The sequence below is a fragment of the Haplochromis burtoni genome, unplaced genomic scaffold (genome assembly GCF_018398535.1).
Source record: "Haplochromis burtoni strain Fernald_Lab_line unplaced genomic scaffold, NCSU_Asbu1 Contig_15, whole genome shotgun sequence".
Lineage (NCBI taxonomy): Eukaryota > Metazoa > Chordata > Actinopteri > Cichliformes > Cichlidae > Haplochromis > Haplochromis burtoni.
The window spans coordinates 2,775,891-2,801,916 of record NW_024582376.1 but is presented as its reverse complement, the minus strand read 5'-3'; the positions used below and the strand labels follow the sequence as shown (position 1 = coordinate 2,801,916).

Here is a 26,026-nt window from a genome sequence, read left to right as displayed (position 1 = left end):
GAGGTGGGATGGATTATCTCAATATAGCAGATGTGCCCAATACCACACATTTGGACTGATTTGTGACCACTGTTTGGGAGGGATGGTTATATTGTGTATCTGGAATGAATTTTAGGTCTCTACGTCCATCCCATGGGGAATGGGAGCAAAAACAAAAGTGTTGCGTTTATATTTTTGTTCAGTGTATAAAAGGGTTTTGTGAATTTTTAAAAACATGGAGTATGCCAAAATTAATGAAAGGTGTAAGCATACCAGGAACACTATACCACTGGGCACCATTGGTTATGCCATCCTTAAAATAGTCATTAGGGTACAGGTCCTCACAAGGGTGTCCTTGGTGCATCAGAGGATTTTCCTGCATACAAGTAAAACCAAACAATGGTCACTGTTGTTGTCAAGTTTTCAAACAGTCATTCCACAGATTTCAATGAGCTTCCATTAGTACTAAAAGTTGAAACCATAAGCATCAGGCTCAAACAGCTCCCACAGCAACGGTGTCCAGTTACCTGTGAGTAGGCTCTAGAGACCTGCTGAAAGACCTCGTCATCAGGCGACTTGCTGTAGTAACTATTCCCATCTTTGTCATCATCAAAGGGGTAGTTGACCACCAAGGACCCTGAATTGCACAACAAAAATAATACAGCGTAAAACACACACATACACACAAATAATAATATCTGAATGTGTGGGTAGGAAAGAAAATGTAGTCTGTGAACATAAAATTATTTTTTGTTACTAAAAACACTAATTATCATAACCATAAAATATAGAAAATATTTACAAATTTTAACAACACTTAGCAGATCACCACATTCAAAAGCTGGCGACACTGAAACACCACTGTACAGTACGTGCCTCCGTGGAGGTTGGCTGACAGGACGAAAGGGATGCTCTTCAGCCATTTCATCGCAGCTTTAGTCTCTGGCTGTCTGGGTTCTGTGATGTTGGCGAACTGATCGGGAAAGTTGCGGTTCAGGTCAAAATTGTTGGTGTTGTTACGCCCTTTGTAGCCATTTGTATCACCTGTCAGGAAACAAACACCGGTGAGCAGCCATCTACATGCATCCATAACCACAGCATATGCACATCCTCGGCTCCTCCTCCACAACACTCCCTTACATAGGCAAACAACAGTAGCTGTTAGCAAACACAGGATATGCCCTGTCAAACTTTCCCTTAAGTCAGACACTTATGTATGACTTCATACACTTCCTTTTGTGGACACTTACGTGCTCACAAAGGGAAATGAAAGCTATTTTAACACAGACGGCATAGCATGGAAGGAGATAATATAATTCTGCCGAGAAGAACAGCTACTCCTCATATGTCTCTCTCCAGGGTCAATTGCTTCTTTCTTTGTGACCACTAAAGATATCAAGTATACACCAATGTGGTGTGGTCAGTTTGTAATGCAGTTTCATTAGCAAAGGCAGTAATTTAATAGTTGCCACAGACTCAAGGAACGCTTAGTCAAATTACTGTTTAAGGCCTGTAAGGTTACACCTTACGTATCCAAAAGCCATAAGTAAAGCCTGTAAAGAGCTCTACAGAATATGCACATGACCCTTTTACTTACCTTCCTCAGCTACCTCGTAGCCATCGGGATTCATCGAAGGCATGATGTGAATGCGGGTGTTGTTGACCAACTCGGTGACCTCTGGGTCAGTACCATAGTTACGACACAGGTACTCTATGAGGTTGAGCATTAACTCGCGACCCACCACTTCATTGCCGTGCATGTTGGCCACATATTTAAATTCTGGCTCACCTGGGAGAGTGTAAGAGACACAATGATGCTCTCTGGTTTGCATTTGATGTTTTTCAAGATTTACTGGTATAAAAAAATAAAACATTAAATCAAATATCATCACATACCATGCTCATGAGTGACAGGGTTGTCTGAGATGACCATCACATACAGCTCACGCTTTTCTACAGACTGTCCAATAGAGTAAAGATGGGTAATAGAAGGAAACTCGCTGCTGTACTTCCGTAGAAACAGCTCCATGTCTGCATAGTTGTGATGACGGAATTCCTGTGGCTGGTTGGCCAGTTGGTGTGAAGTTGGAGAAACAGAAGTAACCACCTGAGTCTGGGTGGAGCCAGAAGAGCTGGTAGTGGAACTGTCTGGATGGCTGATGGACTGCACTGAGGTTGTAGCCACAGTGGTGCTGCTACCTGCTGCCTCACTGACCACAGGTGTCAAGGTAAAGTTAAGCTCTTTTGCCTTGCCCTCAGAGACCTCGACACTGCTGACTGTCACTGATATGTACCTGTACAGTGAAATTAAATTTAATCTGTTATACAACACAACTTTCCACTGAGTGTACCATAAGAAAACCATTTCTTTTAACAAAGTTTCGATCCAATTATGTACGTCAGGTATGTTTTTTAGGAGTCATGTAGCTTGCTATGCAGGCAACGTGTGTAAACATAGATTATATTTAGTATTTGTTCTTGTATTAAAGACAATCACAGGAAAATATTAGAGACCGTAAAATGTTATGTTCTGGCCCGCCTACATGTTACACCTACACGGCCTCCTTGGCAATAGAAACGCATGCAAGTTCCTGGCACACAGTTTTGTGCTGATGTTAATGACGCAGGAAGTTAACAGAAGGTTGGAGACTTAATTTTACGATTCAGTCACTCAGTGACCCTATTCTGTAACTTTTTATCCCTAAAGTCTTGTAATAATACCACTTTAATTATTCAAGAGGTTATAAATTTCACTAACTGGTTTGTTGCAACAGTTGTATCCAATTGTGGCTGGCTTAGAAGCTGTTTTTTAGAACGTACAACATAACCTGTGTAAGTGACCAAAACCACTACCAGCATTCATACTTTTGCGTGATGTTTTACATGTTATCCTGTAGTCACGTCTGGGCTTTTATATGCGGTACCAGATTGTTTTTGCCTCATATGAGCCCTTATATTGAGGATATAATTAACTTTCCTTATATTGAAGTGATGTAATTCTCTCAAAAAACTGCAGCAAAATAGCAGCTAGAAATGCATAAGACTATTCAAGAGCAATAAGCCAATCACAATAGCTGTGAGCTTCATCGACAAGAGGTGTAGTTACAGTTCCAGGCAGGTACACTAAAGGCGTAGGGGTAGGGTTTCAGTGGGGTTTGCAGCTACCAGCATCATATATACAGGGTGGATTTAAAACAGATGAACAAATTCTGTCTAGATAGCACAGTATCATTCAGTCAACTCCTTAGACTAACTCATTAAAAAAAAGCTGAATTCAAAAATACTTTTGTCCATATAGGGTATGGTCGGTAGATGCCTCTGTTTTAGTGAATAAAAGTTGACCTGAGGCAACAGAAAAAGACACACGTAACTTACTACACAATACTGGGTGTTAGTTAGCCCGAGATTAAGAAATCGTTTTGTTTTGCGGGGTTTTAACGTCACATTAGTCTAACTTGCATTACTCTTATATATACCGTATTTTTCGGCCCATACGGTGCACTGTTGATAAACTGGTCTGTTTTCATTCATAAGGCGCACCAGATTGTAAGGCGCATTAAGCGAAACAAGCAACAGCATTCGGCCTCCAGCTTCACTGTTTATTTTATGCTAACATAGCTTTGCTAGCGATCACGTAGCACATCATGATATATCAGCTAACCCAACTTCAGTAACCCTACAAATGTCACTGCTGTTTAGTTTTCTGTCTTCATTTATGCTGGAAGTGATAGCAGGCCTGTACGTTTTACTTTTTTCAGAAATCTTTCAGTCAGAACATGCGATATCATGTGTAGGTGGAAACTAGCGAGCTAAATTGCTGCTTCCAACTCCCAACTCTGTTAAATTTTATAAATTCTGTTTTCATGGATGCCTGGATGTTAAACTTAATTGTTACACCTGGTAAAGCAGCAACACTGATCATTTTATTGCAGATGAATGAATTTGGACAGTTTTTAGCTCTCAGTGATGCCGCAGTGTTCGTTTGACTTTGGAACCTGAAGCGGACGACCCAGATTACTCCGCGAGGCTCCTGACTATGGCAGCCGTAATGCTCAGACAATCCATCAAACAGTGCGGCTTCGTAGCTTACCAAAGTCGCAGTAAAACATTTTTTGACTGATTTTTGAGCGCCTTGTAAAATTTAAAAATCAGTTCGAGGTCAGTAGGCACAACCAGAATTCATATATAAGGCACAACGGCTTATAAGGCACACTGTCGATTTTTAAGAAAACTAAAGGATTTTAAGTGCGCCTTATAGTGCGGAAAAATACATTAAGCAAAATCAAGGTTGGTCTAACCCAGACCTTCCCAAAGTGTGGGGGGCGCAGAGCCATTGCAGGGGGGGCGCGGTATGAAAAGGGGGAGAAAACCCCCCCAAAAAACCGCTTGGACACTGCTAGCAGGGGGCGCCCACACAAGCGCAAAGCAGGAGATGAAGCATAGCTGAATATGTTTCCAAACCAATTTCATTCTAAGCCAAAGACTAGAAAATATGGTGAAGCATATCTGCCCTTTGGTTTCACCTGCACAAGTGCCAAGGTAGGTCTCCCCTGCAGAATTGGTTTTCCCTGCGTCGGGAGCAGCGCTGGGCTCTTCAAATCACGGACAAACAGTATCCCACATTCTTGATTTTTAGTTCACAAACACTTCTCATAATGATTAACTACTCCTGTCATTTTGGAGATGTTAGGTCTTTATATAGTAAAGTTACAGCGGGATACAAATAACATCAGGCTGATCCTGCCACGATTTGTTTCCCCTGTCTAAATCACGTATTCCTCATCCACACATTAACGCAAAAAAGAAGTTTAAAAAAAAATCTCCATTTTCAGTGATTCGAAACGCCGTTTACATGTGGACGAAAGCTCCAAACGCATAGAAACAGCTGCGTTTTCAAAAATACCCGTGTAGGTGTGGACGTAGCGTAACAGAGTTAGTAGTTTATTTTATTACTACCTGTAATTTATTGCAGTTTACTTGTATTTGCTTAATTGTTTACTAAATGTTTGAGGTGTGAAATAAACCACAATGGAGCAAAATATGGGTGTGTATGGTTGGAGGTTGGAGTGCGTGCACGTGCGCGGGGGGGGACATTTTTCTTGTAAAACAAAGGCGGCCCTAGCAAAAAAAAAAAGTTTGGGAACCACTGGTCTAACCCAACAAACGAGTCTAAACTCTATCAAAAAAACCCCTTGGTAGCAATCAGCAGGGAGCAATCTGCAACCTCTGGGCCGTCACTGGTCACTGAACTGAAACTAGAGATCTGGCCCAGCATTAAGTGTTTCCACTAATGAATAACCTCTGTAAAAAACCTGTTATGTGCACTCACCCTGGAGCCACAGCTGTTATGTTGTATGTTCCTGGTAACAGAAGGCGGTAGTAGTCCCCATATTCCCCCGTCGTCAGGTTGTGGCGAACGCCTGCTACCACAATGCTGACATTGCTAGGGACAGCACCACTAACTGCATCTTTCACATAGCCACGAACACCGATGTGCACCTGGAAGACAGCAGTATAATATGAGTGCAAAGAAACCCTCAGTGGTTATAAAATCACTGGTTTGACTACAGTTGGTATTAATCTATAAAACACTTGTAATAACGTGATTTTTTTAATTCACTGAAAATACCATCTTTGTGGCTTTAGGCTAATTTTTTTCCACATTTTTTTTTTATTGTATGCATTTTCTTAAATGACCATTATGATTTTCAACAAAAGTTAAAGAACCTTACACTTGGCTTAAGTGGAGAAACTGCATGACAGAGATGTTGATTGTGCTATTATTCTTTTATATAAACAAACAAAAGACACACATCTTATGGACAATTTATTTCTTATGTACCTGTTCTATGTAGGCTAGCAGGGATTCCTTGTTTAGATCCCATTCCCTTTGGAGCTCAGAAGCAAAAGGGTATTTGCAACAGCTCAGCTCCATGGTGATTTCCAGACAGTTTCCATGAATGTAGTTGTAGTCCTGCATCCCTCCTGGATAAAAGAAAAAGAACATAAAAAACATGTACATAAAAGCACAAGTTAAAAACAGCTAAATCGATATTAAAGTCACATTTAAAAAGATGCATGCAAATGATGCAAAAATTACATATTCTACATACTATGCTACCCTGAACGGTAATCCAGCAGTGCCAGAACTGTTTATTATACAAGAGGATCTGTCTGTAAAAGTTCAAGTCTGTCTTTGTCCCCCTCAGTGCCAAAGTTTACAGAGGGAGTTAGTGTGGCAACAAGCCCCGACATCTGGGGTTTGCAAGGCACCTTGCAGTCCAGTAATGCAAACAGAAACACACACAGAAGGGCAGGCTGTTCATCCCTGTGGAACATGAGCAGGCAGTCAGATGCTTCCTGGCTGCAAGGTTTCCATGACTCCTGGCTTGGTGGCCCCGGGAACCAAATGCAACAGACACTTCTGCCCCCAATCCTGTATGCCAATGATGTGCGGCTGCTTGCCCTACCAAGTGCCCAGAGTTGTTGGTTTGTTGTTACACATTTCATTGTTTCTATATGGGCTTCGTTTCTCTTTTTCCCCCTCTGCCCTCATCCTACACAGTTGAGCCAGGGGGTCTGTCAAAATTTCTATAAACCAGCTTACACCAGCCTCAGTGAGGAAGATGCAAACCACAAGACAACAGAAAATGCTGGCACACAAAATTTGTGATGCACAACAAAGCCACATGCAAGTAAATCTGAGAAGGAAAATGTACAAAAAAAAAAGCGTATGGAAAGGCCCTACCTTGTCACAATACTCGCCACCACTTTAGTCTACACTACTTGCAATCATTTTCTTAAAAATACTAATAGAGCTACTATTATTTCTGCAATTTTATGATTGCTTGTATAACCCACACTGAGTATCTTCCAAATAGCCATACTGCTGACCATTTTATAAACCTGGTCTGCTTGTCTGTTGTATTATTGGCTTTACTATGTTACAAAAAAACCACAGTAATGAAAATCTCAATAAATCTCTTCCACCCTAAAGACAGATGGTGATATGGTACACTCAACTCAGAGAGCAGCCTTGGAAAAATACAAGTTATTCTGAGTCATCCCTCGTGAAGCGACAGCTGTTTGGCTGCCCGAAACTCAGAGTGTCTGCCAGTTCACTCAATGGAAGCTGAAAAGGGACATTACAAGCAAAGTGATGAACTCTTCCTATACCAACACAAATGCATTTTTACGGCTCTATAACCTTATGTTCGTACCAACCACTGAAAGATTCCCTTTCTAATACGCAGTCATTGCATAAGATGAGGGTCAAAATATAGTCATCATTTGTGTGTCTACATGGTATAAACACCAAAGTTTATTTTGTAAAGGGGGTTCAACAGTCTAAATAAAGAATTCCAAAGACTCCAAAGCTAGTCTTTAATATAAAGCTTCCTTCTTGCTGCAGCTAAACAAGTTAAGTATCTGAAACTGTGACTTTTAAAGCTACCAGCCAGATTTGACTTTTTAATAGGAAGCATGGCCTCTGGGCTTATTTGGAATATGGGTGGTGTATTTAGACGTGTCAGGGTAATGCTTTAATCACTGTGTTCACAACAGAGAGAGTAGGGGCATTGTCAACCAAGCAGCAAACAGGTCTTAAAATCTCTCACCTGTTAAAGTAGAATAATTGCAGTAAGTGGCATTCCCCTGTTTCAACTATGTCTAAATCTAACTGCCTACAACAACATGACAAAAATAAGAAGCTTGTCTTTGGTCATAAGATGTTAGCCAAGTCTCGCTGTCTTTCAGGCAAATCACTTAAAGCAAACATCCTGCATATGCAGGAGTTGGATAAACACACAAAAAGGCCTAGAGCAGCCCCAACCTTACATGTCCTGTCTGTACCGGATCCAGTGACACACCCTGAACTCAGAGTGCTGATTTAAGAAGCTGAGTCAAACATTTAAGATAGCAACCCAGGGCATAGAGTATAAATGTCAGGTGACTGGTTTTTTTAAAAGTGTGGTTATCAGAGGCGTGAGTGAACTCAGACACTGGCAGAGCAGTCAGATAATCGTGGCTGTGGAGCGGTATTTTCATGCAGTAAAATTAGATTCAGGACCTTGTTCTCTTGTAAGTGTCTATGCAGCGACGCGTTTCTTTCAGCACAGACAGCAACTAAATGAGCCAAAAATATTTCAAACAGATAAGACCCTGGAGACAGCAACGCACATCATCAATAACACCAGATCTGGTTACATGAACAAAACACAGTTCAAAAGTAAGAGCACGCGAACAATAGACCGTGTCAAACGATTATAGGTCATGATTACATGTTATGCACAATTATTATTTCAAGCTCTGACTCCCAAACAATAAATCCCTTGTACCTGATTCCTGGAGCTTTGCCTGGATGACTAATTACGTCACACAATGGCCTGACTGCTTCCATCATCTGCCATTAGTCCGGTTTTAGTCGTGACATTTCATCCACTGTGGCATGGCAGACAGATGAACCCATTGTCAATTCAAAGGTTGTTCTTGGCACCACCTTCATCAATGAGATATGAATACTATCGCTGCTAAGAGGTTCAATAAGTGTCTCATACGAACAATGTGAACCTCCACAGAGTAAATAGTGGATGTTTCAGTCAAGGATCCATAATATTTAACCTGAACATTAATTTTTCTTTCACTGTGTTTCTGATAAGTACGAGGATATACTGCCTGCTATTTAAGCCTTTAAGGTGATGATTTAGTGTTTCCTTTTCTCTAAGTGGTAAACAAATATTGTTCCATTTAATGACAAACTGAGACAAGAACAAATAGTGCTTACTTTTAAGCCATCTTTATATTCAGAGTTTCACTGCATAGACTATAAAATCAGCTGGGAAAATACAGGTGCATTCAGTCAGATGACACTTAAGTATTTTTGCTCAAATAGCTGGCTAACAGACACTTTTATAAACATAACCTTCTGATTAGTAGATGGCCTGGCTCTACCTACAGCCACCCAAGTAAAAAGAGTAAACGACACGCTAGTTACACAAAGCTTGAGTTTAATCAAAGCAGTTAATCTGGTTGAGGCAAATCCACCGCTAACCTGACATCTACTACAGCGCAATACAGAGGAAGAGCAGTTTGGTAACCCGACGCTCCAGACACATCACCAACTCCCAACCCCTCAGACAAGCCAACAAAACAAAGGTTGAGAGGAGCATGCTGACTGAGTTTCTGGCCCTCAGGTTCAGAGAAGAGCTTGTTTTCAGCCTAAATTACACTGAAGTCAAGGAAACAAAACAAACTGCTTTTAGTTTGGTTCATGTAAGAAACTGATACATGCAGTGTATTGACAACTGAAAAGAGTCAGCCCACAGAGCCATAAGAGGCCTCCAGCTCTAAAATGTTGCATAATTACAGGCTTTGGCAGACACAAACACGATGAGCAGTGCACTTCTGGTTTTGGAGTAGGGTCAAAATCCCGAAGCACTGTAAGCACTTAAGCTCTTTGTGTTTCAAAGCACTAAGCATAAGACCTCTATTCTGTTATATGTACATGTATTAAAGAGGCTGTGAACTGGCTATCATGTGTTAAACAAGGCAGCGAAATAAATGAACCCTAGATGAACACTGCGTTATAAGGTGTTTTACAAAGACGTCTTGCTACTAGAAATCAGGAAACAACTGTGGGAACTTTTGGAGGCAGTTATTGTGAAGTTTTATCTAAATTAATTTTAAACTCAATGATCAATGGGACAAAAAAAAAGGAAGAAGAACAAATAAAAAAAAAAAAAAAAAAAAAAAAGAAACGAAACAAAGAAAAAAAAAAGCTTACCCCCCCACTGAAAATTATTTTTCAACCGCCATCTTTGCATGAATTGTTGCATGGATTTTGGAATGCCATGTCCCGCTATTATAACGGCTCTGTTTTAACCAAGCTTATATTTAATGAAGACATAAAGAGCCTTAAAGAAGGTTTACTACGTGCCATTTCTGGAATGTGGCATAATGTTTTCTCTGATGCAAATGCAGATATTTTGCATGCAATCTATCATGGAAGAATCTTTAAAAAAATCTTTAAACTTCACAACATAAATAGTTTGTTTATCTGTTTTAAGTGATGGTGCTGCCTGGATACTCTATATCTGCACTATCCTTCACATCTCTAGAAGATTGCTTGCCTGCAGTGCATGTGTGAAGAAAACTGAAATAATCTCTAGGCCAGACCCTTCAAACAGCTTGCAGCCTACATACAATGCAAACAATGCAGCTGTAACAGAAAACATTCAGCTTGCAACCACACTCACCTGCTTGGCAAAGTAGACTTTCCAGAACAATGACTAAATAACCATCTTACACAACAATCAGCTTTCATTCAAAGAAACAACACACCGGTTCCACTGATCTCCATGCCTTCACACACACAAAGTGTCTCAGTTTGGACTGTTATGTCCTTGTCCAAAAACAAACAAGGACATCATACATTTAGTTCTAGCAGAAACAAATATTATATGATTAACGAAGCTCAGTTTATTCAGCTGAATCCAGTGAGATAACCTCATTTACCCTGATAGATTATTGAGGGCGTTCTGCCCCGCACAGATCAATAAGAGCAAAGAAACTTGGCTGTCTTACCTGGCACGTCGTACCACGCCGCTCCATTAGTAATGCCATCTTTAAATGTTTCTTCTGGCATATCAGGACAGTGAGGCTTACCGGTCTTCATTACAGGGTGGTTCTGGGAATACACCAGGGCCAGGTGGCGAAACAGACCATCGTCCGCCGACGGGCTGTAGTGACCTTCTTGATTGTGGGAGGCTGAGTCATCAAAAGGGTAACTGGCAACCACAGTGCCACCATGCAGGTTCCCTGACAGCACAAATCTAAGGAGATAAAGACAGATTTATATCACTAGCTTTAAAGCATAAAATTCACAGTGCTCCAAACTCTTTGTTACCATAACATTCATGTCTATACTTGCCATGAAGTAAAGAAAGAATCTAACACTAAAAAGACTGTCAGCCTGAGTTATGAACAATTGACTTGATCATGTTTGACTGCTGACACATCAAATTATTCTTGGCTGAATATCATGAACAACTATAAAGAATAAGGACTTTAACCAACCCCAGCTTTAACGCTAGAAAGGCTCAACATATGGACATGTACATTAAATTAGGATGAAACTGTGAACCTTTCTGTATAAAAAAGTGATGATGAGAGAAATGCCTATAATGTAGGATGACCTGAGGTGCATCCCCCCTTTGCAAAGAGCTGTGAAGCTAGTGTGACAACTTTTACTCTGTGAACCTTGCACTTCCTTGTGAATGATGGAGTTGCTCTTTGATCTCCACAACTAGCTAGACAATAACTGAAAACAGATTAGCTAAAGTATCAAAGCCACACGAGTCAAAACCTCAAATAGCTGGACAAAAACATCTGTTATCTGCGTGTTTGACAAAAACATCTGTTATCTGCGTGTTTGACAAAAACATCTGTTATCTGCGTGTTTGACAAAAACATCTGTTATCTGCGTGTTTAAAACAAATAACGCCAAAAATACTGACTTTTTCTCCTGGATCCATCTCATCACTGCCATCACCTCGGGGATATTAGCTGGATCCACGGTGGCTTTGTCGAACTGGTCAGGAAAGCTTCTGTTTAGGTCCTTATTGTTGGCGTTATTTCGACCGCCGTGATCACCACTGCAGTCCCCCTCTGTGGACTTCTCAAAGCCGTCGGGATTCATGCTGGGCATGATGTAAATATCCGTGCTGTTGACCAGTTCAGTGATGCGCTCTTCCTCCCCGTATTTGGTTAGCAGGTACTCCACTAGGTAAACCAGCACCTGTCTGGACACGGTTTCGTCGCCGTGCATGTTCCCAACGTATTTAAATTTAGGTTTCCCCAGTGACTTCCTGTCGGGGTCCCTGGTGATCCGCATCACCCACAGCTGCCTGCCCTCCACGGACTGCCCTACAGTCGACAGGTTAGCTATGTGAGGGTATTTCTGGGCTAACGACTGTAAACGTTTTGTTAGTTCATTATAATTGTAGTATATGTCGTAAGTTTCTACCGCTTCCTCCGTAGAGGCTCGGGCGCTTCTTGTGCCGAGCAGTCTGTCGTCGCCAAGAGAGACGACAAAAAGGAAAAGAAAGGCGAAAAGTGACACCCGTAGTTTCAGCGTCATCGAGACATGTTCCCAGTTAGCCACCATGTTGACCTGTCTTCTACTTCTACACCATCCGGAACTGGTAACTGAAGAACAAACACTACACTCAGATATTTTGGTATTTGGCTCCGCACGGACGGACGTCTTTCCGCTGCCACAGTTGTTCTGGCCTGCCTGTTTCCATCTACTTCCGTTCACCTCACAGGGTCGGAGCTTCGTGGTGACGTCAGATTTTAAGGTGGGCCGGAGTAGTTCCGCCTTTGACCCTTTAAAGCCCGAAATAATTGCCAGAAAAATCTATTTGTTGAAAACGGTGTTTATTGAACCTGGCCATTAAAAAAAATATATTGAATAACAATTTATATATATTAGCTTTAATTTGTATCGTACTTGGTACATCCGTCTTTTTTGGTCATTTATTAAAATAAAAATGCTAAAAATGTAGAAGAAAAATTCTGTATAAGTCCCAAAAGCACTCAACAAGTCATCAAATATACTACATTTGGCTTTAAAAGGGTTAATTTTACTGGAATGGGGGACTGATATAAAACAGAATACCGTCTATTTTGTACAGTTTTAAAGCATTTTAAATTCATATGGTATTTTGATCTCTTAAGTATATGATTTCATACATTGCATTGTCTTTTTTATTTTTATATTATTACATATGGTTTTTAATTTATTATGTGGCCATTATGGGCCTCGACTAGACAAGAAGGAACTGCCAAAAGAAAGGGAGGTCTGTTGTCCATATGAACACTTTATCTGCAATCTCTTCACAAAACCAATGTTTAGAGCATAGAAATCAACGCTTTAGTGTCTGGAGAACAAAATTATCCCAATTTGTCAGCTGTTAAGCATGGGGGGTAGGAATATCCTCTTGTGGGGTTGTATGACCACCACTAATGGGAAAGAATGGATGCTACCAATATTAGCAAATTCTGAAAAATTGCAATCCAAAGCATCTCTCAGAGCCTTCAGATTTCAAAAACACAAACTCTCCTCACATTTTCCAGGCTAGGATGTACATGCAGCCTGGAAATCTTTCAATACATGTATTTTTCACCTTTCAAAGGTTCTGAGGACACTTCAAAATGCTTTCAAAGTGCTTTGTTTTCCCTGAGCTGGTAGCAAGTTGTAGAAGTTTTTGAAACCCCCGAGGTGTTTAACTTCAGACAGCTCTGGCTAAACTATAACTGCAGGGGTTAAAGCTGCAGCGGCAAACTAAACTAGATCTAATAGGTTTAGCATAAGGGATCTAAGAATTTCATTGTGTGATTTCCTTATCTGTGCTGTTGCTTCCTGCTGTTAGCCATTATAAGGAAGTCCCAATGCGTCCTGATTTTAAAAGTAAGTAATTAGTCTCATTTCCACATTAAAAGATTCAAGAAGATGCTCGTGCTTTCCAATAATTAACCAGCTTTAGTACTGGCTAATGACACTCCTTAGGCAAAATACTAAACCTTGAGTTGCCCCTGATCCGAGTGTGAGTGCATGTTCATTCATTCATTCATTTATTTGTTCATTTCAGGCACAACAAAAATACATATATTGAACATAAAGTGCACAAAACAAAAACAAAAATTACCTGAAAAGGAGTGGGACGAAGAAAACTTATTAAATCCCACCCCTATACTCACTCATCAACAAAAAACAATAAGCTTCCCGCAGCTACGCCCATCGTTGCAACCAAACAAACCATCAACAGCCCCGGGCACATGCAAGCATCTCAACGGCAGCTCGCAAACAACAAATAGAACCTTCATAACTGAATACAGAATATATATTAATTATAAATTGCGTTACCACAGGTAACAGGCAATAATAATTACATAGTGACAAACACACATACATATACATACATACATATATATCTACACACACATGTACATATATGTACAATCATACGCACACTTTTTTTTTTTTTTTTGAATCCATACCAGCAATGGTAAGAGAACAGACATTACAGAGCACAACAAAACCATCATTGAGTATACTGTGACCAGACCAACTGTTTGTAGAGGAATTTAAATCTATGAATATTTTTGCATTGTTTCAGTTGTAAACTCAGACTGTTCCAGATTTTCACACCACATACAGACACACAAAAACCTTTACGGGTTGTTCGAGTTCTGGGTAATTTGAATTCTCTGAAGCCTCTCACATTATAAACCCTTTCTCGAATTTCAAATATAATTTGTAAATTTGTAGGTAGAAGTTTATTAAAGGCTTTGTATAAGATTATAGATGTATTGTAATTAACCAGATCCTGGAATTTAAGTAACTTTGCCTGAAGGAAGAGTTTGTGAGTATGATCTAGATAACCAGCCTTGTGAATAATACGCAGTGCTCGTTTCTGTACTGTGACTAATGGATTAGTTGTATTTTTATATGTGTTTCCCCACACTTCCACACAATATGTAAAATATGGAAGAACCAGGGTACCAGGGTATGTGATTGGGTGACTTGTACTAGAAAGCACTTGTGAGTGCTCAAATGGAGTAGAAAGGTGTTATGTAAGTATAAGTCAATTTTGCTTCTATTAAGGCATAAAACAAAACATGACTACCAATATACCTACTATCCCTTATGTGCTCCCAGTTTCTTTTCACTGCAAATAGTCACAGTTAAACAGAGAAGCCTAAAGCAAAGCTCGCTGTTTTAAAATAAATCACAACTGAGCACACCAGAGGTTAGCAGCAGACTCTTTATTTAAGTTGCCTTCTTCTTTCTTTATTGAACACTGGCAGCACCACAGTTACCCACAAATATGAGGAGCAATGACTCTGAGTGACATCACCACCCTGCTGCTGCCTTGAGGCCTGTTTTTAGCATCCTCCTTTTCTTTCCTCAGCGGGGCATCAGTCAGGAGCTTCTCTACAGTGGCCTGTTTTTAACTTTCTTTTATTCTTCTCATGTTTTCTCTTTATTTTCATTTGGCAACAGACAAGAAAAGTGTCGTAAACATCTCGATGATAAAGCACCAGAAGGTGCTGGAATGATTGGGTTAAGGGTGGAAGAGGAGGAGCAGGAGGGAAGATCTGGAGGAGGTAAAGAGCGAGAGGCTGGGAGAGGAGGCCGCGGGGTCTCATTGCTGGATTCGACGCAGCGACTGCACCTGGAAGGACTGAGCGTGGGAGCCCCACTCTCTGTAATGTTTGTACTCGCCACCATGATGGTCACACTCCATGATGTACTGGTAACCACGGTAACCTGGAAACTGGTAGCACACCCAGCTGGTGGTGGAGGAGGAGGAGAGGGGAATTTGTGGTTTAGACAGCAAGTGAAATGAAATACATTTAGAAAAATATACGTGAAGCTACAGGAGGAAAAGACAACAGTTAGATGCCAGTGGATAAGCCTGGAAGCCACTATCAGCTACAGTTTTCTTCACTTGTTCCAATTTTAACATGTGTGAAGCCTGTAAAGAGTAATACGAGTTCCGATGTCGAGACTTACGCGCCGCTCTGAACTTGCATAGATCCGATCTCGTTGTTGCCCCAGCCCATAGCCTGCAGGGAAGGATAGTCATCGTTTATCTCCCACTGGCGCCCCATGAAGTTCTCCTTCTCAAATAGCACCATCTTGGACTCCTTGTGATTCTGTGCGAGCATGAGTCAGCCAGAGAAAACAGACAAAAGAACACATGATGTTGGTGATAGGTGTAGTAATGAGGTAGCAACCTTCCAGGCATAAAAGAGTTGCATAATAATCATTAAAATTGTGTGAATTGGGCCCAAAATCTAATAATTTACAAGTTGCAAGTGCACTCCATTCTATTTTAGGCTGCACTCAGCGCCTTTATTAGTCACTCTATTGAGCTTTACACACACATGAGACCATTTCATGAGACAAATACATTTTTTTTTTTACATTTTGTATAGATGGAGAAAAAGCAGAAGCTGCTGATTTAGGACAGAAACTCACAGCAGAGCAGATGGGGCGGAAAGACATCATCCTCTCAATGTGGTAGGCGTTGCTGCCGCTCCATGACTCCCAGTAAGGGTACTCTCCCCTCTCCAAAACAAACTGCTGGCCACAGAAGCTGGAGTGCTCATATCCTGCCCAGCTGCCACGAACAAACAGAGAGACACATGAATGCATCGCTGGATCACAGGAACACAGACCAATTAGAAGACATCAGGCAAATGTTTTGTATATTTAAAAAAAGCTTATAATGAACTTTAAATAGTTATAAGTGAGGTCTATAAGTAATTTCAGATGTTATGTTTTGAGTTTAAATACTAACAGATCTTTCAGTATCTTTCTAATAAATGATAAATGTGTTTTAGGTCACACTCTGGTTTCGAGATTTTCTTTTCTCTGTGGGTGACTTACGCGCCACACTCCACCTTCAAGGATCGAACGTTGTCAACGCCACACTCCATGATGTTCTGGCAGGCTGAGGTAAACTCCAGACGCTTCCCCTGGAAGTTCTCCTGGTCATAAACTGTGATCTGGAGCGGACACAAATGCATACATGTAGCATGCACATGTTGCACGCACACACTGATGTGTGCACAGATGCACACGTCACACATTTATCAGGCCAGGCTTGATATTTAAAAGCATTATCTGCTTTTGTTGTTGATCCATGACAAGGGCGTCAGACTCACCTTCCATGGTCCCAGTGGGTTAGGGTTGTTTAGAGCCATGCTACTTTGTGTTTCCGACTTGATATACCTTCAGAGTGAGGAGCAGGGAGTGTTGCATTTATTAAACATACAGCTTATCATTCACACCACTTAAAACAATAACGAGCGTTTCTGCAGTTTTTATGCAAAATATAAGAGGATCTTACAGGCTGTCATCATTTTATGTGTCATGTTGGTGTGTCTTTTTTTTGAATTTGACCAAATTTTATAACAAAATTTACAAAGTTCATTAATTAGAATGTTTTTGACATATATAACAATACTGCCTTTGTCATACAAGTTTGGGCTTGAAACAGCTAACTATGGGAAATTCTCCACACTTGATGAAACCACGTTCAGATGTAGACACAGTGCATACATGTCCTCCCTGTGTGTCGTCAGTACACCTTTGCATATGCATGTCTGCTCTCTGTCTTTACATTCATGTGACTCAGCGAAATCCACAAAGAGGAAAAAAAAAATGCAAAAATGTAAGTGACAATAGTCTGCACAAGGTTGTATAGGCTGAATGGACTGAGATAGAGGGCTTACCTGACCGGCCCCAAAGAATAGCTGTTCAGTGCTCACAGGGGGCTCCACAAAAACGATGTCCTGACCTCAGAGTAAACGGACCTATTTATACATGTTGGTGCTGAAAAGCAGCTGGGCCTGTGGGTCGGGGCAGGAGTCAGCACATTGCTGCTCCGCGCATTGTTCGGCGCTGAGCTGCTGGGCTTTAGCTGCAGTAGGACTGGATGGAGGGCACGGTGCCCAGTGCAGATAAGCACAAGTTCCAAATGGTCCATGACCGGTGGGCCGGACCAAGTCCTGGCACGGCCTAGTCTGATAACAGATAACAGATGTTCACAGTCCTGGCAGAGACTGCCCTGCAAATAGGAAAAGCACCACAAGTAGAATTAAGTTAGAAAGCAAAAAAATTGAAAAAAGTTAGGCAAGCTTAGACTTTTCATCATTAAAGGTTTTTCAAAATCTAGGGGGACATAAAAATTTGTCTAATACAAAAGATAACTTGTCTCTTGTTTACTCACAAGGGCTTTCCAGAATGCGGTGTGCTCTGTCTCAGATTTGTACATCATGTCCGCTTCTACTGACCCCACGTCTCCGATCCTTTCACCTCTCCCCTCTCAAATCAATGTGCACGCATGCTCAGTCATGCAGGCAGACTGTCATGGACAGAGACAGACATGCAATGGCTTCATTCATGCACTCACACATGCATGCAGAGCTTACAAAGGACACACAGAGAGAAAACCATTTACACGGGAACAACTGACCTTCCAGTGTACACTCATCTTCTCCCTGCATATTGCTATTACTACTGTTAATAATAATAATAATAATAATAATAATAATAATAATAATAATAATAATAATAATAATAATAATGATAATAATAATAATGATAATGAAAAGGAGCCAAAAATTGCTTTGCACTAAAAAGTCAAAGGCTGTCTGTGAATAGGTGGCATTTCACATGTTATTATTATGCACCCTAATATAATTTTGTCTTTAAGGCAGAAAAAATAAATAATAATTTATGACTTAATTTCCTGCAAAGACATTCATACAGGCGGCATCAATTACACTCTTTTTGTGAAGATTAAAGCTTCACATCCTGCATATTGTGGGTCAGTGAGGAAAAACTAATGCTTTGAAGCAGAAAACCTGTTGGAGTTTTATCTAAGAAACTTTTGGTTTAGCATTTGAATAATTAACCACTTGATTAAACATGGACACTGTGAATTCTTTTTATTTTAAGTGAAGCTGTTGTGCTGATCTAACATTCAAGGCTGAAGAGCTAAACCATTGTGAAATTACTTTCTCAAATGTCAAAAAGATACAAGTACAGTGTTGAAATCAGTGTAACCCAAACTAAATGGAAAGAAATATGTCACCAATATAGAAAAGGCTTGGGATCACTGTCCTGTTGAATGACCAAGCTTCAGGGAAGTTTTATCTGTCTCACATTTGACTCTAGATCACTTTGATATACAGATGAGTTCATGGTTGACTCAGTGACTGCAAGATGCTCAGGTCCTGTGAGGGCAAAACAACCCCAAATCATCGCTCATCCACCACAGTGCTGGACAGTTGGTATGAAGTGTTTGTGCTGATAAGGTGTGGGGGATTGTCTCCAAACATGGTGCTGAGCATTACGGCCAAACTTCTTCATTTTGGTCTCTGTTTAAAGGAAATTGATCCAGAGGTTTTGTGGTTTGTTTTCTCCTGGTAGCCATACTGGTTCAGTCCTTTTCTGATAGTACTGTCATGAACTTTAACATTTAACATGCTAACTGAGGCCTTTAGTGTCTGAGATTTAACTCGTGGATTTTTCACAGTTACTCTGAGCATTGCACAGTCTAGTGCAAATTTGGCAGGACGTCTATTTCTTGGGAGATTTGCAACAATCTTGAATGTTTTCTTCATTTGAGTCGTTTTTCTTTCCTTCTTTTTTTCCTTACTGCAGAATGACTCATTTCTAATTCTTTGAAAATAGCCTTAATTTCACATTTATGGGCAGCAACAATTGCTTTAAGATCATTGTTGATGTTTTTCCTCCTTGGCATTGTGTTAGCACACACCTGAATACTACAGACCAGCAAACTGCTAAAAGTCCCACTTTTATAGAGTTGCTCACACTTGCTGTAGTTGTTTCACTACAGCGAAATTGATTTGCAGTATGTCCATACAAACAAACAAACAAACAGACAACCAACACATCACATACACACACAAAAATAATATAATATAATATAAGCCTGAGAAAACAGCCAGTATCAGGTCTGAGTTTTGTCGGTGTATGTTTCCATGTTCCACTTTGAAGGTTCATGTCTGATGTCAGTGTATTCAGTTTTGCTTCCCCTGTCTCGTCTTGTCAATTACTCCCAGCTGTGTTCCCCACCTGTTTGTAATCTCCCTGTGTTCTTCTGCGTGTATTGAAGTTGTGTCTACTCGTGTACCAGTTGCTGGTCTGTCTGTGTATCCACCGTGTGTTCACCCTGCTGTCCACCTTGATACTGTATGCCTCTGCTCACCCTTTGTCATGTTTGTGTTCATGTTTGATACTTTAGTTTCTTACACTTTAGGTTATCTTTAGTTCCGTTCTGCCATTTTTCACCTTGTGTTTTATTTTTACAACAAACCTCCTTCGCACCTCCACAAGTGCCTGTGCTTGGATCCTCCTTTATTTTCTCCACACGGCTCATCCCATTCGCCGTGACACTGCTAAGGAGTAGATTATGTTTTCATTGTGTCCAGATACATAAAACCTTAAAATTGAAAGAGAGAGTGCACTTGCTTTTTCCATGACTGTAAAAGAAAATGACACCGTGTTGTTATTTTAATATAGCAAACAAAAATACATTTAATGTTTCTGGTCTTTTGGTCATTTCACAAGTCATGTCAAGAAGCTGCCACTCTGCAAGTCTGCTGCTGTGCATGTAGAAAATAATGCGTCTGTATGATACAATCATGGATGCATGTCTATCTGCATGACTATAGCCTGTCGACCACCCAAATGTTCCAAAGAGTGTCCGTTTGCCTGCCTATACAAAAGCTACTGCAGTCAGCATATTAGAGACGTGGGGCTCAAAAGCTTAGACTGCATGCACGAAGCATCAAAAAAAAGAGAAAAAATGAAAGTGAAAGCCAAAAAAATATATATCACAGAGCAAGAAGTGAAAATGAAATGAAAGACAGAAAAGAAAAAACATGAAGAAAAGAAAAAGCTTTTTAAAAGAAAGTCATGAAGAGAAGTGACAGCTTCACACACACAGGACAAACACCTAAGTGTGTGTGTGTGTGTGTGTGTGTGTGTGTGTGTGTGTGTGTGTGTGTGTGTGTGTGTGTGTGTGTGCAGACTTTCTGCTGATGGCAGTGACTGTCCCTGGTCCCCCACAATGGTCCAGGACAACAAAAGGAGCAGCTGAGTCATCATGACTTGTCCACGGATTAGCAGCGTGCCCTTTGACCCCACATTGTGAGCCAGCTCACAGCCAATGAGAAGCCGGAATCCTGCCTCTGTAGACTTGGTTTGGATGTGAATGTATATATATATCCCCTCTCATAAGGTCGGCGTCCATCACTTTCTCTAAAGGTCGGCCATTCCTTCAATTGTAACTGTAAGTTTTTCCTCTTTCTAACTTTTAAAGAACTGCTAGACTCGTTATTTGGAAATGTTGTGTTTGTTTTCCTGTCTACTGACACCTTGGACTCAAAGAACCAACTAGGGACTGCCTCTTCTCTTAAACCTTAACTCTGGCCTGAACAGGAGGAATATTGACACAGAATACAGTTTACGTGTTCATTTGTCACCCTGAAGTTAACATGAATGAGAAAGATAAGAGACTGCGCCCAGTGCTTTTGTCCTTAAAAAGCCGCTCAGGCCACTATTGACAGATTTATGGATGATCATTGAATGTTCTTGCAGTCCTGGAATATTTACACAGTAAATACAACTTTACGGTCAAAATCTGATAAAGTGAGTTATTATAACTAAGTTAAGCATTAAAAACTGATCAGCCTTAGATTTATGTTCACATAATAACGATGTGTCCAAAATGCTTGAATATAAAGACACCCATAGTTTATTTTTTTATTTCATAATGAGCTCAATCATTTTCAGAACGGATTTTTTTTTTATCCTTAATGAGCAGCTTGACTCTACTTAAATCCTGTTTTTGTTGTTGAACTGGTGTGGCTGAAGTTCTCACCTTGACCCCAACTGTGATGTCACTGCTGGATGTGCCAGAAGAAAAGCTGACTTCAAATTATGTGTTTCAGTTTGCTTTGTGTTGACTCGTTTTATAGACTGCAAAAGTAAAACAAGCTATATCTGAAAACAGCCATTGGATAACTCTGAGAAAAACCTACTTTTAAATGAATAAGCATCAAGGATCTATCCAGCGAATCTTTAGAAAAAGAAAAGAATAGTAATCTTTGATTTTAAATGACCACTATTTTAATTTCATTGCCGTGCTGGAGTTTATGCCATGTTCCAGCAGTCGAGTGGAAGTAATTATCCTCTTCAGGATCTCTAAAAACAGCTGACTGACTTCATGCTTCTTCCCTCTAGAGCTGATCATGTCTCACTCAGGTGCTCAAGGCAGCATAGGCAGCCACTCTGCCATTGGGCTGCGCAATCACAAGGTACTACTACGGTTTTCTTTTTAACACCAAGAGCCCTAAAAAAAACATGAAAACAAGTAATTATGTATCTAAAGTACTGTACTTGAGAAACTAATGCTTTCAGTGTGTTTTTGCTTTCCAGATATACCTCTATGAATACGAGAACTTCCAGGGACGTAGAATGGACCTGTTTGGAGAGTCCCGTAACCTGTGCGAGAAGGGCATGGAGAGAATCGGCTCCATCCGGGTAGAGATCGGACCGTAAGTCACTGACCCCGTGTTAGACACACTGTGAGTGACAGCACACTTTAGGTTGCCCCTTTTCCTTATCTGTTTGTCCGCCTCTCCAGCTGGGTCGGGTATGAGCAGCAGAACATGACCGGTGAGATGTTCATACTGGAGAAAGGAGAGTACCCCCGCTGGGACACCTGGTCCAACAGCTACAGGTGCGACCGCATCATGTCAATCAGACCTCTCCGGATGGTAAGTTGTGGTGGACATTTTTCAGCCTGTCAATTTTTGGTTTAGTTTCTGGTGTCCGCCTCACGTTGCAGCTCGTGTCCATCTATTCTTTCTTTTGTCTTTTGCTGGCTCAAAGGAAATTTTTTTTTGGTGTGAGGGGAGGGGTTCACACGTGTATTTATAGTCTTCTTCCATTTTTGGATGAAAGGATTCATTAGATGTCTTTTTTTTGCAGCTGTTACATTTTCAACTATAAAAAACCCCCAAACAACAAAAAGTATTCACTGTTGTTTTTCAAGGATTTGATTTTATCTTCTAAAACATTTATATTACACAACCATTGTGTACATCATTTATCCTCAGTTATCATAATATTGCTTTGGTTATGTTTTTTTTTTGTTTTGTTTTGTTTTGTTTTGTTTGTTAATCTAGAATAGAAATATGAACATTTACACAATCTGCGACAAACAATGTATTTCTCCAACAGGACCCGCAGGACCACAAGATCTGCCTGTATGAATGTGCAAATTTTGAGGGTCGTAAGATGGAAGTGTGCGACGAGGATATTCCAAGTTTGTGGTCTTACGGCTTCCAGGATCGTGTTGCCAGTATTCAGGTCACCGGTGGAACGTAAGCCATTTCTAGTTATCTTTTTTGGCTAATTCCACTCAGGCTCAGTGGCAACTCCCCACTTGGTTTGAGCTCTCTGTTTAGGGCATGTTTTTTGGGGTGATCGAGGGGTACTGTTCACCCTGACTGGAGGGGGATTGGGCCGTAACTGGTAGACTTGATGACCTCACTGAAGGCCAGAATCCAAAATGCCTCTGTCAGATAATATGGATGATTTATAGCTTTAGTGTATTTGGGCTCTTCAGATTCAAAGATTCCAGAATTAGTCAAAAGGCTCCTTTTCATCTGTAGTCTCACAGATCGGACAAAAATAATAACCAAGAAATATAACACACCATCATACAGTGTACACCTGTATAGCCCATCAAATACTTAAAATTACAACGTGGAAATCCACAGTGCAATAAGAAAAGACAGAACAAATAAATATGAAAACAGATGTAAAATACGAAGCACTGGGAGGTGTTGTCTTATACAGAAAATACCTTTGTCATTTGTATAGCAACGTAGCTGAAAACTGAAAGCTAAAGCATTGTAGTTAACCTCTGTCTCTGTCTTCTTCACATAGCTGGGTGGGTTACCAGTACCCTGGCTACCGTGGCTACCAATATATGCTTGAAATGGGTCCTTTCAAGCACTGGAATGAGTGGGGAGCCCACCACCCCCAGATCCAGTCCATCCGCCGCGTGAGAGACATGCAGACGCACCGCAGGGGCTGCTTCGAAATGACCGCATAGAGGAGTCCAGTTGACTAAAAAGGAGGGAATAGCAAGGGTGAAGTCATGCTGCTAAAAACATCCCCTGGAGATCCTTCAGCAGCCACATGGCCACACCAGCTAACAGCGTTTTAATATTGTTTCCTGGTAGGATTTGGAAGTATGTGGCGGGGTGAACGATTCTGAATGGGATGAAAATTTCTTATTGTCACAGACTCTCAGAGTAACTGTAACACAGGTTTAAAAAAAAAAAAACAGTAGCAAAGCTCTCTGTCTGCAGACCTCATGGAAAGATTATATGATTTATCTGAACAGGGGATTAAAGGGGATTAGTGGATTTAATGGTTTGTGTTTATTAGTTTGTTTCAATGCTATTTTTCCAATCATACCTGCAACTCTTTGATTTTATTTTTATTTACTCGATGATGTATTTCAAGCTGAAATGATGTCACTAAGCCTGTTCATCACGGAGCTCTCCTTCTCCTGGGATCCATAGTCTAGTCTAGAATAAAGGTACACATATCATATCTGCTTACAAAGTACTACCATGGACAGCTCTCAACCCAACACATGGCCTGCAGTTATTTCTCCAGGCAGAGGGAGGCACCATATCCTCATCGCAAAGCAACAGCCTCAGAGACTGGACGGCAATGCTGGTTAATCATTAAAAATAGACTTAAAAGGAAGAAGAAGAAAAAAGAGCAGTGCAGAGCTGTGGGTTTGCTGATGTGAATATCTTTTGGCTGGCCTGTTTCACCTCACTGATGGGGCTGTCCAGAAGGTTTGCATTTTAAATGTTCTCAGGGATGCTGGCATCTGGAAAGCAACTTTCCAATGGAAAAATAAAAGAACTGTACCTGAAAGCAAGTCTCACTGGGCCTACTTTCTTTTCCCTCTTGTTGTTGTTTTTTTTCTTCAGATGTTGCTGATGTTCGATGCTGCTCAGACTGGCTATGAAACAGCAGTCTGAAGTGCCTTGCTTTGTCATTCAGCTCGCTCTTTTGATTTTCCAGCCTGGAACTCAAGTTTTTTGTTTCTGGTTCACTCTCAACACATTCACTGGACCCTACCTGCTGACACACAAGCTTCAGACAGATGTGAACACGTGGATCTTCAAAGCAGACAGTGTCAAAGCACAATCTAGACCATATGGTCTAAATAGTTCTGTGACTATACCGTGACATTGTTTGGTTTGCCGGTCGCTCTGCATTTCTATCTTGATGACTCTCTTCAGCTGTGCAGTTCCAAGCCTCAGCACCGATTATATTTCGGAGGCTAAATACCTGCCCTAAAAAACAAAACAAAAACAGACAGCCTTGCGTTGTGTAGCTTGCACATTCGAGCTCCGCCGTGCACTTTAGCACCACTGTCTCTTTCCACACAGCGGTGCAGTGAACGCACCATCCACAATACGGTTTCCAGGGGTTATTCCTGACCCCCACTAACTTCCACGCGGGAGGTGCCAGAGCTCATCTCGGAGGTGCGAAACTGTTATTGAGCAAAAAGCCAACCGCGCACGCACCGGCAGCGCATGACGAGGCGCGCAGACGGACAGCCACGCATCGCCGGTCGCTTTAAAGCCGCAGGATTTGGATTAAATAGCTGCGAGAGAGCCGATGAGGCTTGGAGGAGGAGGGAAGGAGGGAGGGAGCCGAGGGCTGATTTTTATCTTTTACCGGATCGAGAAGGGGAGGAGGCTCGGAGAATGAGTTATTCTTGTAACAGAGCAGAGCCTATTTGCTGTACGGCGTATTAGCCATCGCGTAACTAAAGGCGCAAGTAAATCGGCTCCTGCGGCGACGACGCCGAGAACATCAGAAAGCCTCAGTTCCTGCCAGGTCGCGCTCCGAACAACCCTCTCCTGCCGGACATGAAAGTGCAGCAAGGCTGCAACTCATCAGACATGGGCATCCCGGTTACAACCGAAGAAGAATTGCGCAAACACACCGTAATAACGCCCGAGGATGTGCTCGGGCTACAGAAGATCACCAAGAGTGAGTAACCCGCCGCAACTCGCACGATACGGGGGGATGAGTTCAGCCTTACTGTTAGATGGGATTAGTGCAGACCCATGTGCTCCTTCCTTGTTCGCGGTGTCTTTTTTTGTAAATGTGCTTTCCTTGTTGACAGATACCATGGACAGCGACTCTGACATAACCTCCGAGTGTTATAGCTTTAAAAAAAAGATTAAGCACTTGTAATCAGTGTGCGTTTCAGTCAGTGTGCAGTTGTAGATTAGATGTCTCGTCCAATTGCAGATGTATTTGCCGTGCAAAGTTTGACTGGTACTACTAATGCATCAGTGTGTGTGTGTGTGTGTGTGTGTGTGTGTGTGTGTG

At 41.2% G+C, this 26,026-nt stretch overlaps 4 protein-coding genes across 4 annotated transcripts in view; 2 read left to right on the top strand and 2 right to left on the bottom strand.

Annotated features, from left to right (window-relative positions):
- Positions 1-12,309, bottom strand: part of cpda (carboxypeptidase D, a) — a 21,491-nt gene extending 9,182 nt beyond the window's left edge. Inside the window, exons 1-9 of the mRNA XM_005915920.3 lie at positions 11,493-12,309; positions 10,561-10,808; positions 5,822-5,964; positions 5,309-5,478; positions 1,876-2,273; positions 1,577-1,768; positions 856-1,023; positions 507-616; positions 253-355 (exon numbers count right to left, since the gene is read on the bottom strand). Of these exons, the coding sequence (XP_005915982.1) occupies positions 253-355; positions 507-616; positions 856-1,023; positions 1,577-1,768; positions 1,876-2,273; positions 5,309-5,478; positions 5,822-5,964; positions 10,561-10,808; positions 11,493-12,142 (2,182 nt within the window). The 5' untranslated portion in view covers positions 12,143-12,309. The remainder of the gene's footprint in view (positions 1-252; positions 356-506; positions 617-855; positions 1,024-1,576; positions 1,769-1,875; positions 2,274-5,308; positions 5,479-5,821; positions 5,965-10,560; positions 10,809-11,492) is intronic.
- Positions 12,310-14,790: 2,481 nt separating this feature from the next.
- On the bottom strand, positions 14,791-17,446 carry cryba1a (crystallin, beta A1a). The gene is made up of 6 exons (XM_005915922.3): positions 17,284-17,446; positions 16,714-16,780; positions 16,436-16,554; positions 16,025-16,166; positions 15,557-15,699; positions 14,791-15,333 (listed from the first exon to the last, which is right to left on the bottom strand). Exons 2-6 carry the CDS (start codon positions 16,750-16,752, stop codon positions 15,186-15,188), a joined length of 591 nt encoding a protein of 196 aa, XP_005915984.1. The 5' UTR covers positions 16,753-16,780; positions 17,284-17,446; the 3' UTR covers positions 14,791-15,185.
- Positions 17,447-20,735: 3,289 nt separating this feature from the next.
- Positions 20,736-24,550, top strand: crybb1l3 (crystallin, beta B1, like 3). Its single transcript, XM_005915919.3, has 6 exons — positions 20,736-20,873; positions 21,827-21,900; positions 22,022-22,140; positions 22,230-22,362; positions 22,829-22,971; positions 23,540-24,550. Exons 2-6 carry the CDS (start codon positions 21,835-21,837, stop codon positions 23,706-23,708), a joined length of 630 nt encoding a protein of 209 aa, XP_005915981.1. The 5' UTR covers positions 20,736-20,873; positions 21,827-21,834; the 3' UTR covers positions 23,709-24,550.
- Positions 24,551-24,877: 327 nt separating this feature from the next.
- The window catches only part of unc119a (unc-119 homolog a (C. elegans)), a 23,626-nt gene continuing 22,477 nt past the window's right edge, over positions 24,878-26,026 (top strand). Inside the window, exon 1 of the mRNA XM_005915918.2 lies at positions 24,878-25,681. Coding sequence (XP_005915980.1) covers positions 25,558-25,681 — 124 coding nt within the window. The 5' untranslated portion in view covers positions 24,878-25,557. The remainder of the gene's footprint in view (positions 25,682-26,026) is intronic.

Bases quoted from the DNA above. Each gene is read 5' to 3' on its own strand.
- cryba1a (XM_005915922.3), bottom strand. From the start codon at position 16,752: ATGGCTCTAAACAACCCTAACCCACTGGGACCATGGAAG. The intron at 15,700-16,024 runs GTGAGTTTCTGT...ATGCTCGCACAG, and splicing joins TCCGCCCCATCTGCTCTGCT to AATCACAAGGAGTCCAAGAT. The intron at 15,334-15,556 runs GTAAGTCTCGAC...CTCCACCACCAG, and splicing joins ATGCAAGTTCAGAGCGGCGC to CTGGGTGTGCTACCAGTTTC.
- crybb1l3 (XM_005915919.3), top strand. From the start codon at position 21,835: ATGTCTCACTCAGGTGCTCAAGGCAGCATAGGCAGCCACTCTGCCATT. The intron at 22,141-22,229 runs GTAAGTCACTGA...CCGCCTCTCCAG, and splicing joins ATCCGGGTAGAGATCGGACC to CTGGGTCGGGTATGAGCAGC. The intron at 22,972-23,539 runs GTAAGCCATTTC...TTCTTCACATAG, and splicing joins ATTCAGGTCACCGGTGGAAC to CTGGGTGGGTTACCAGTACC.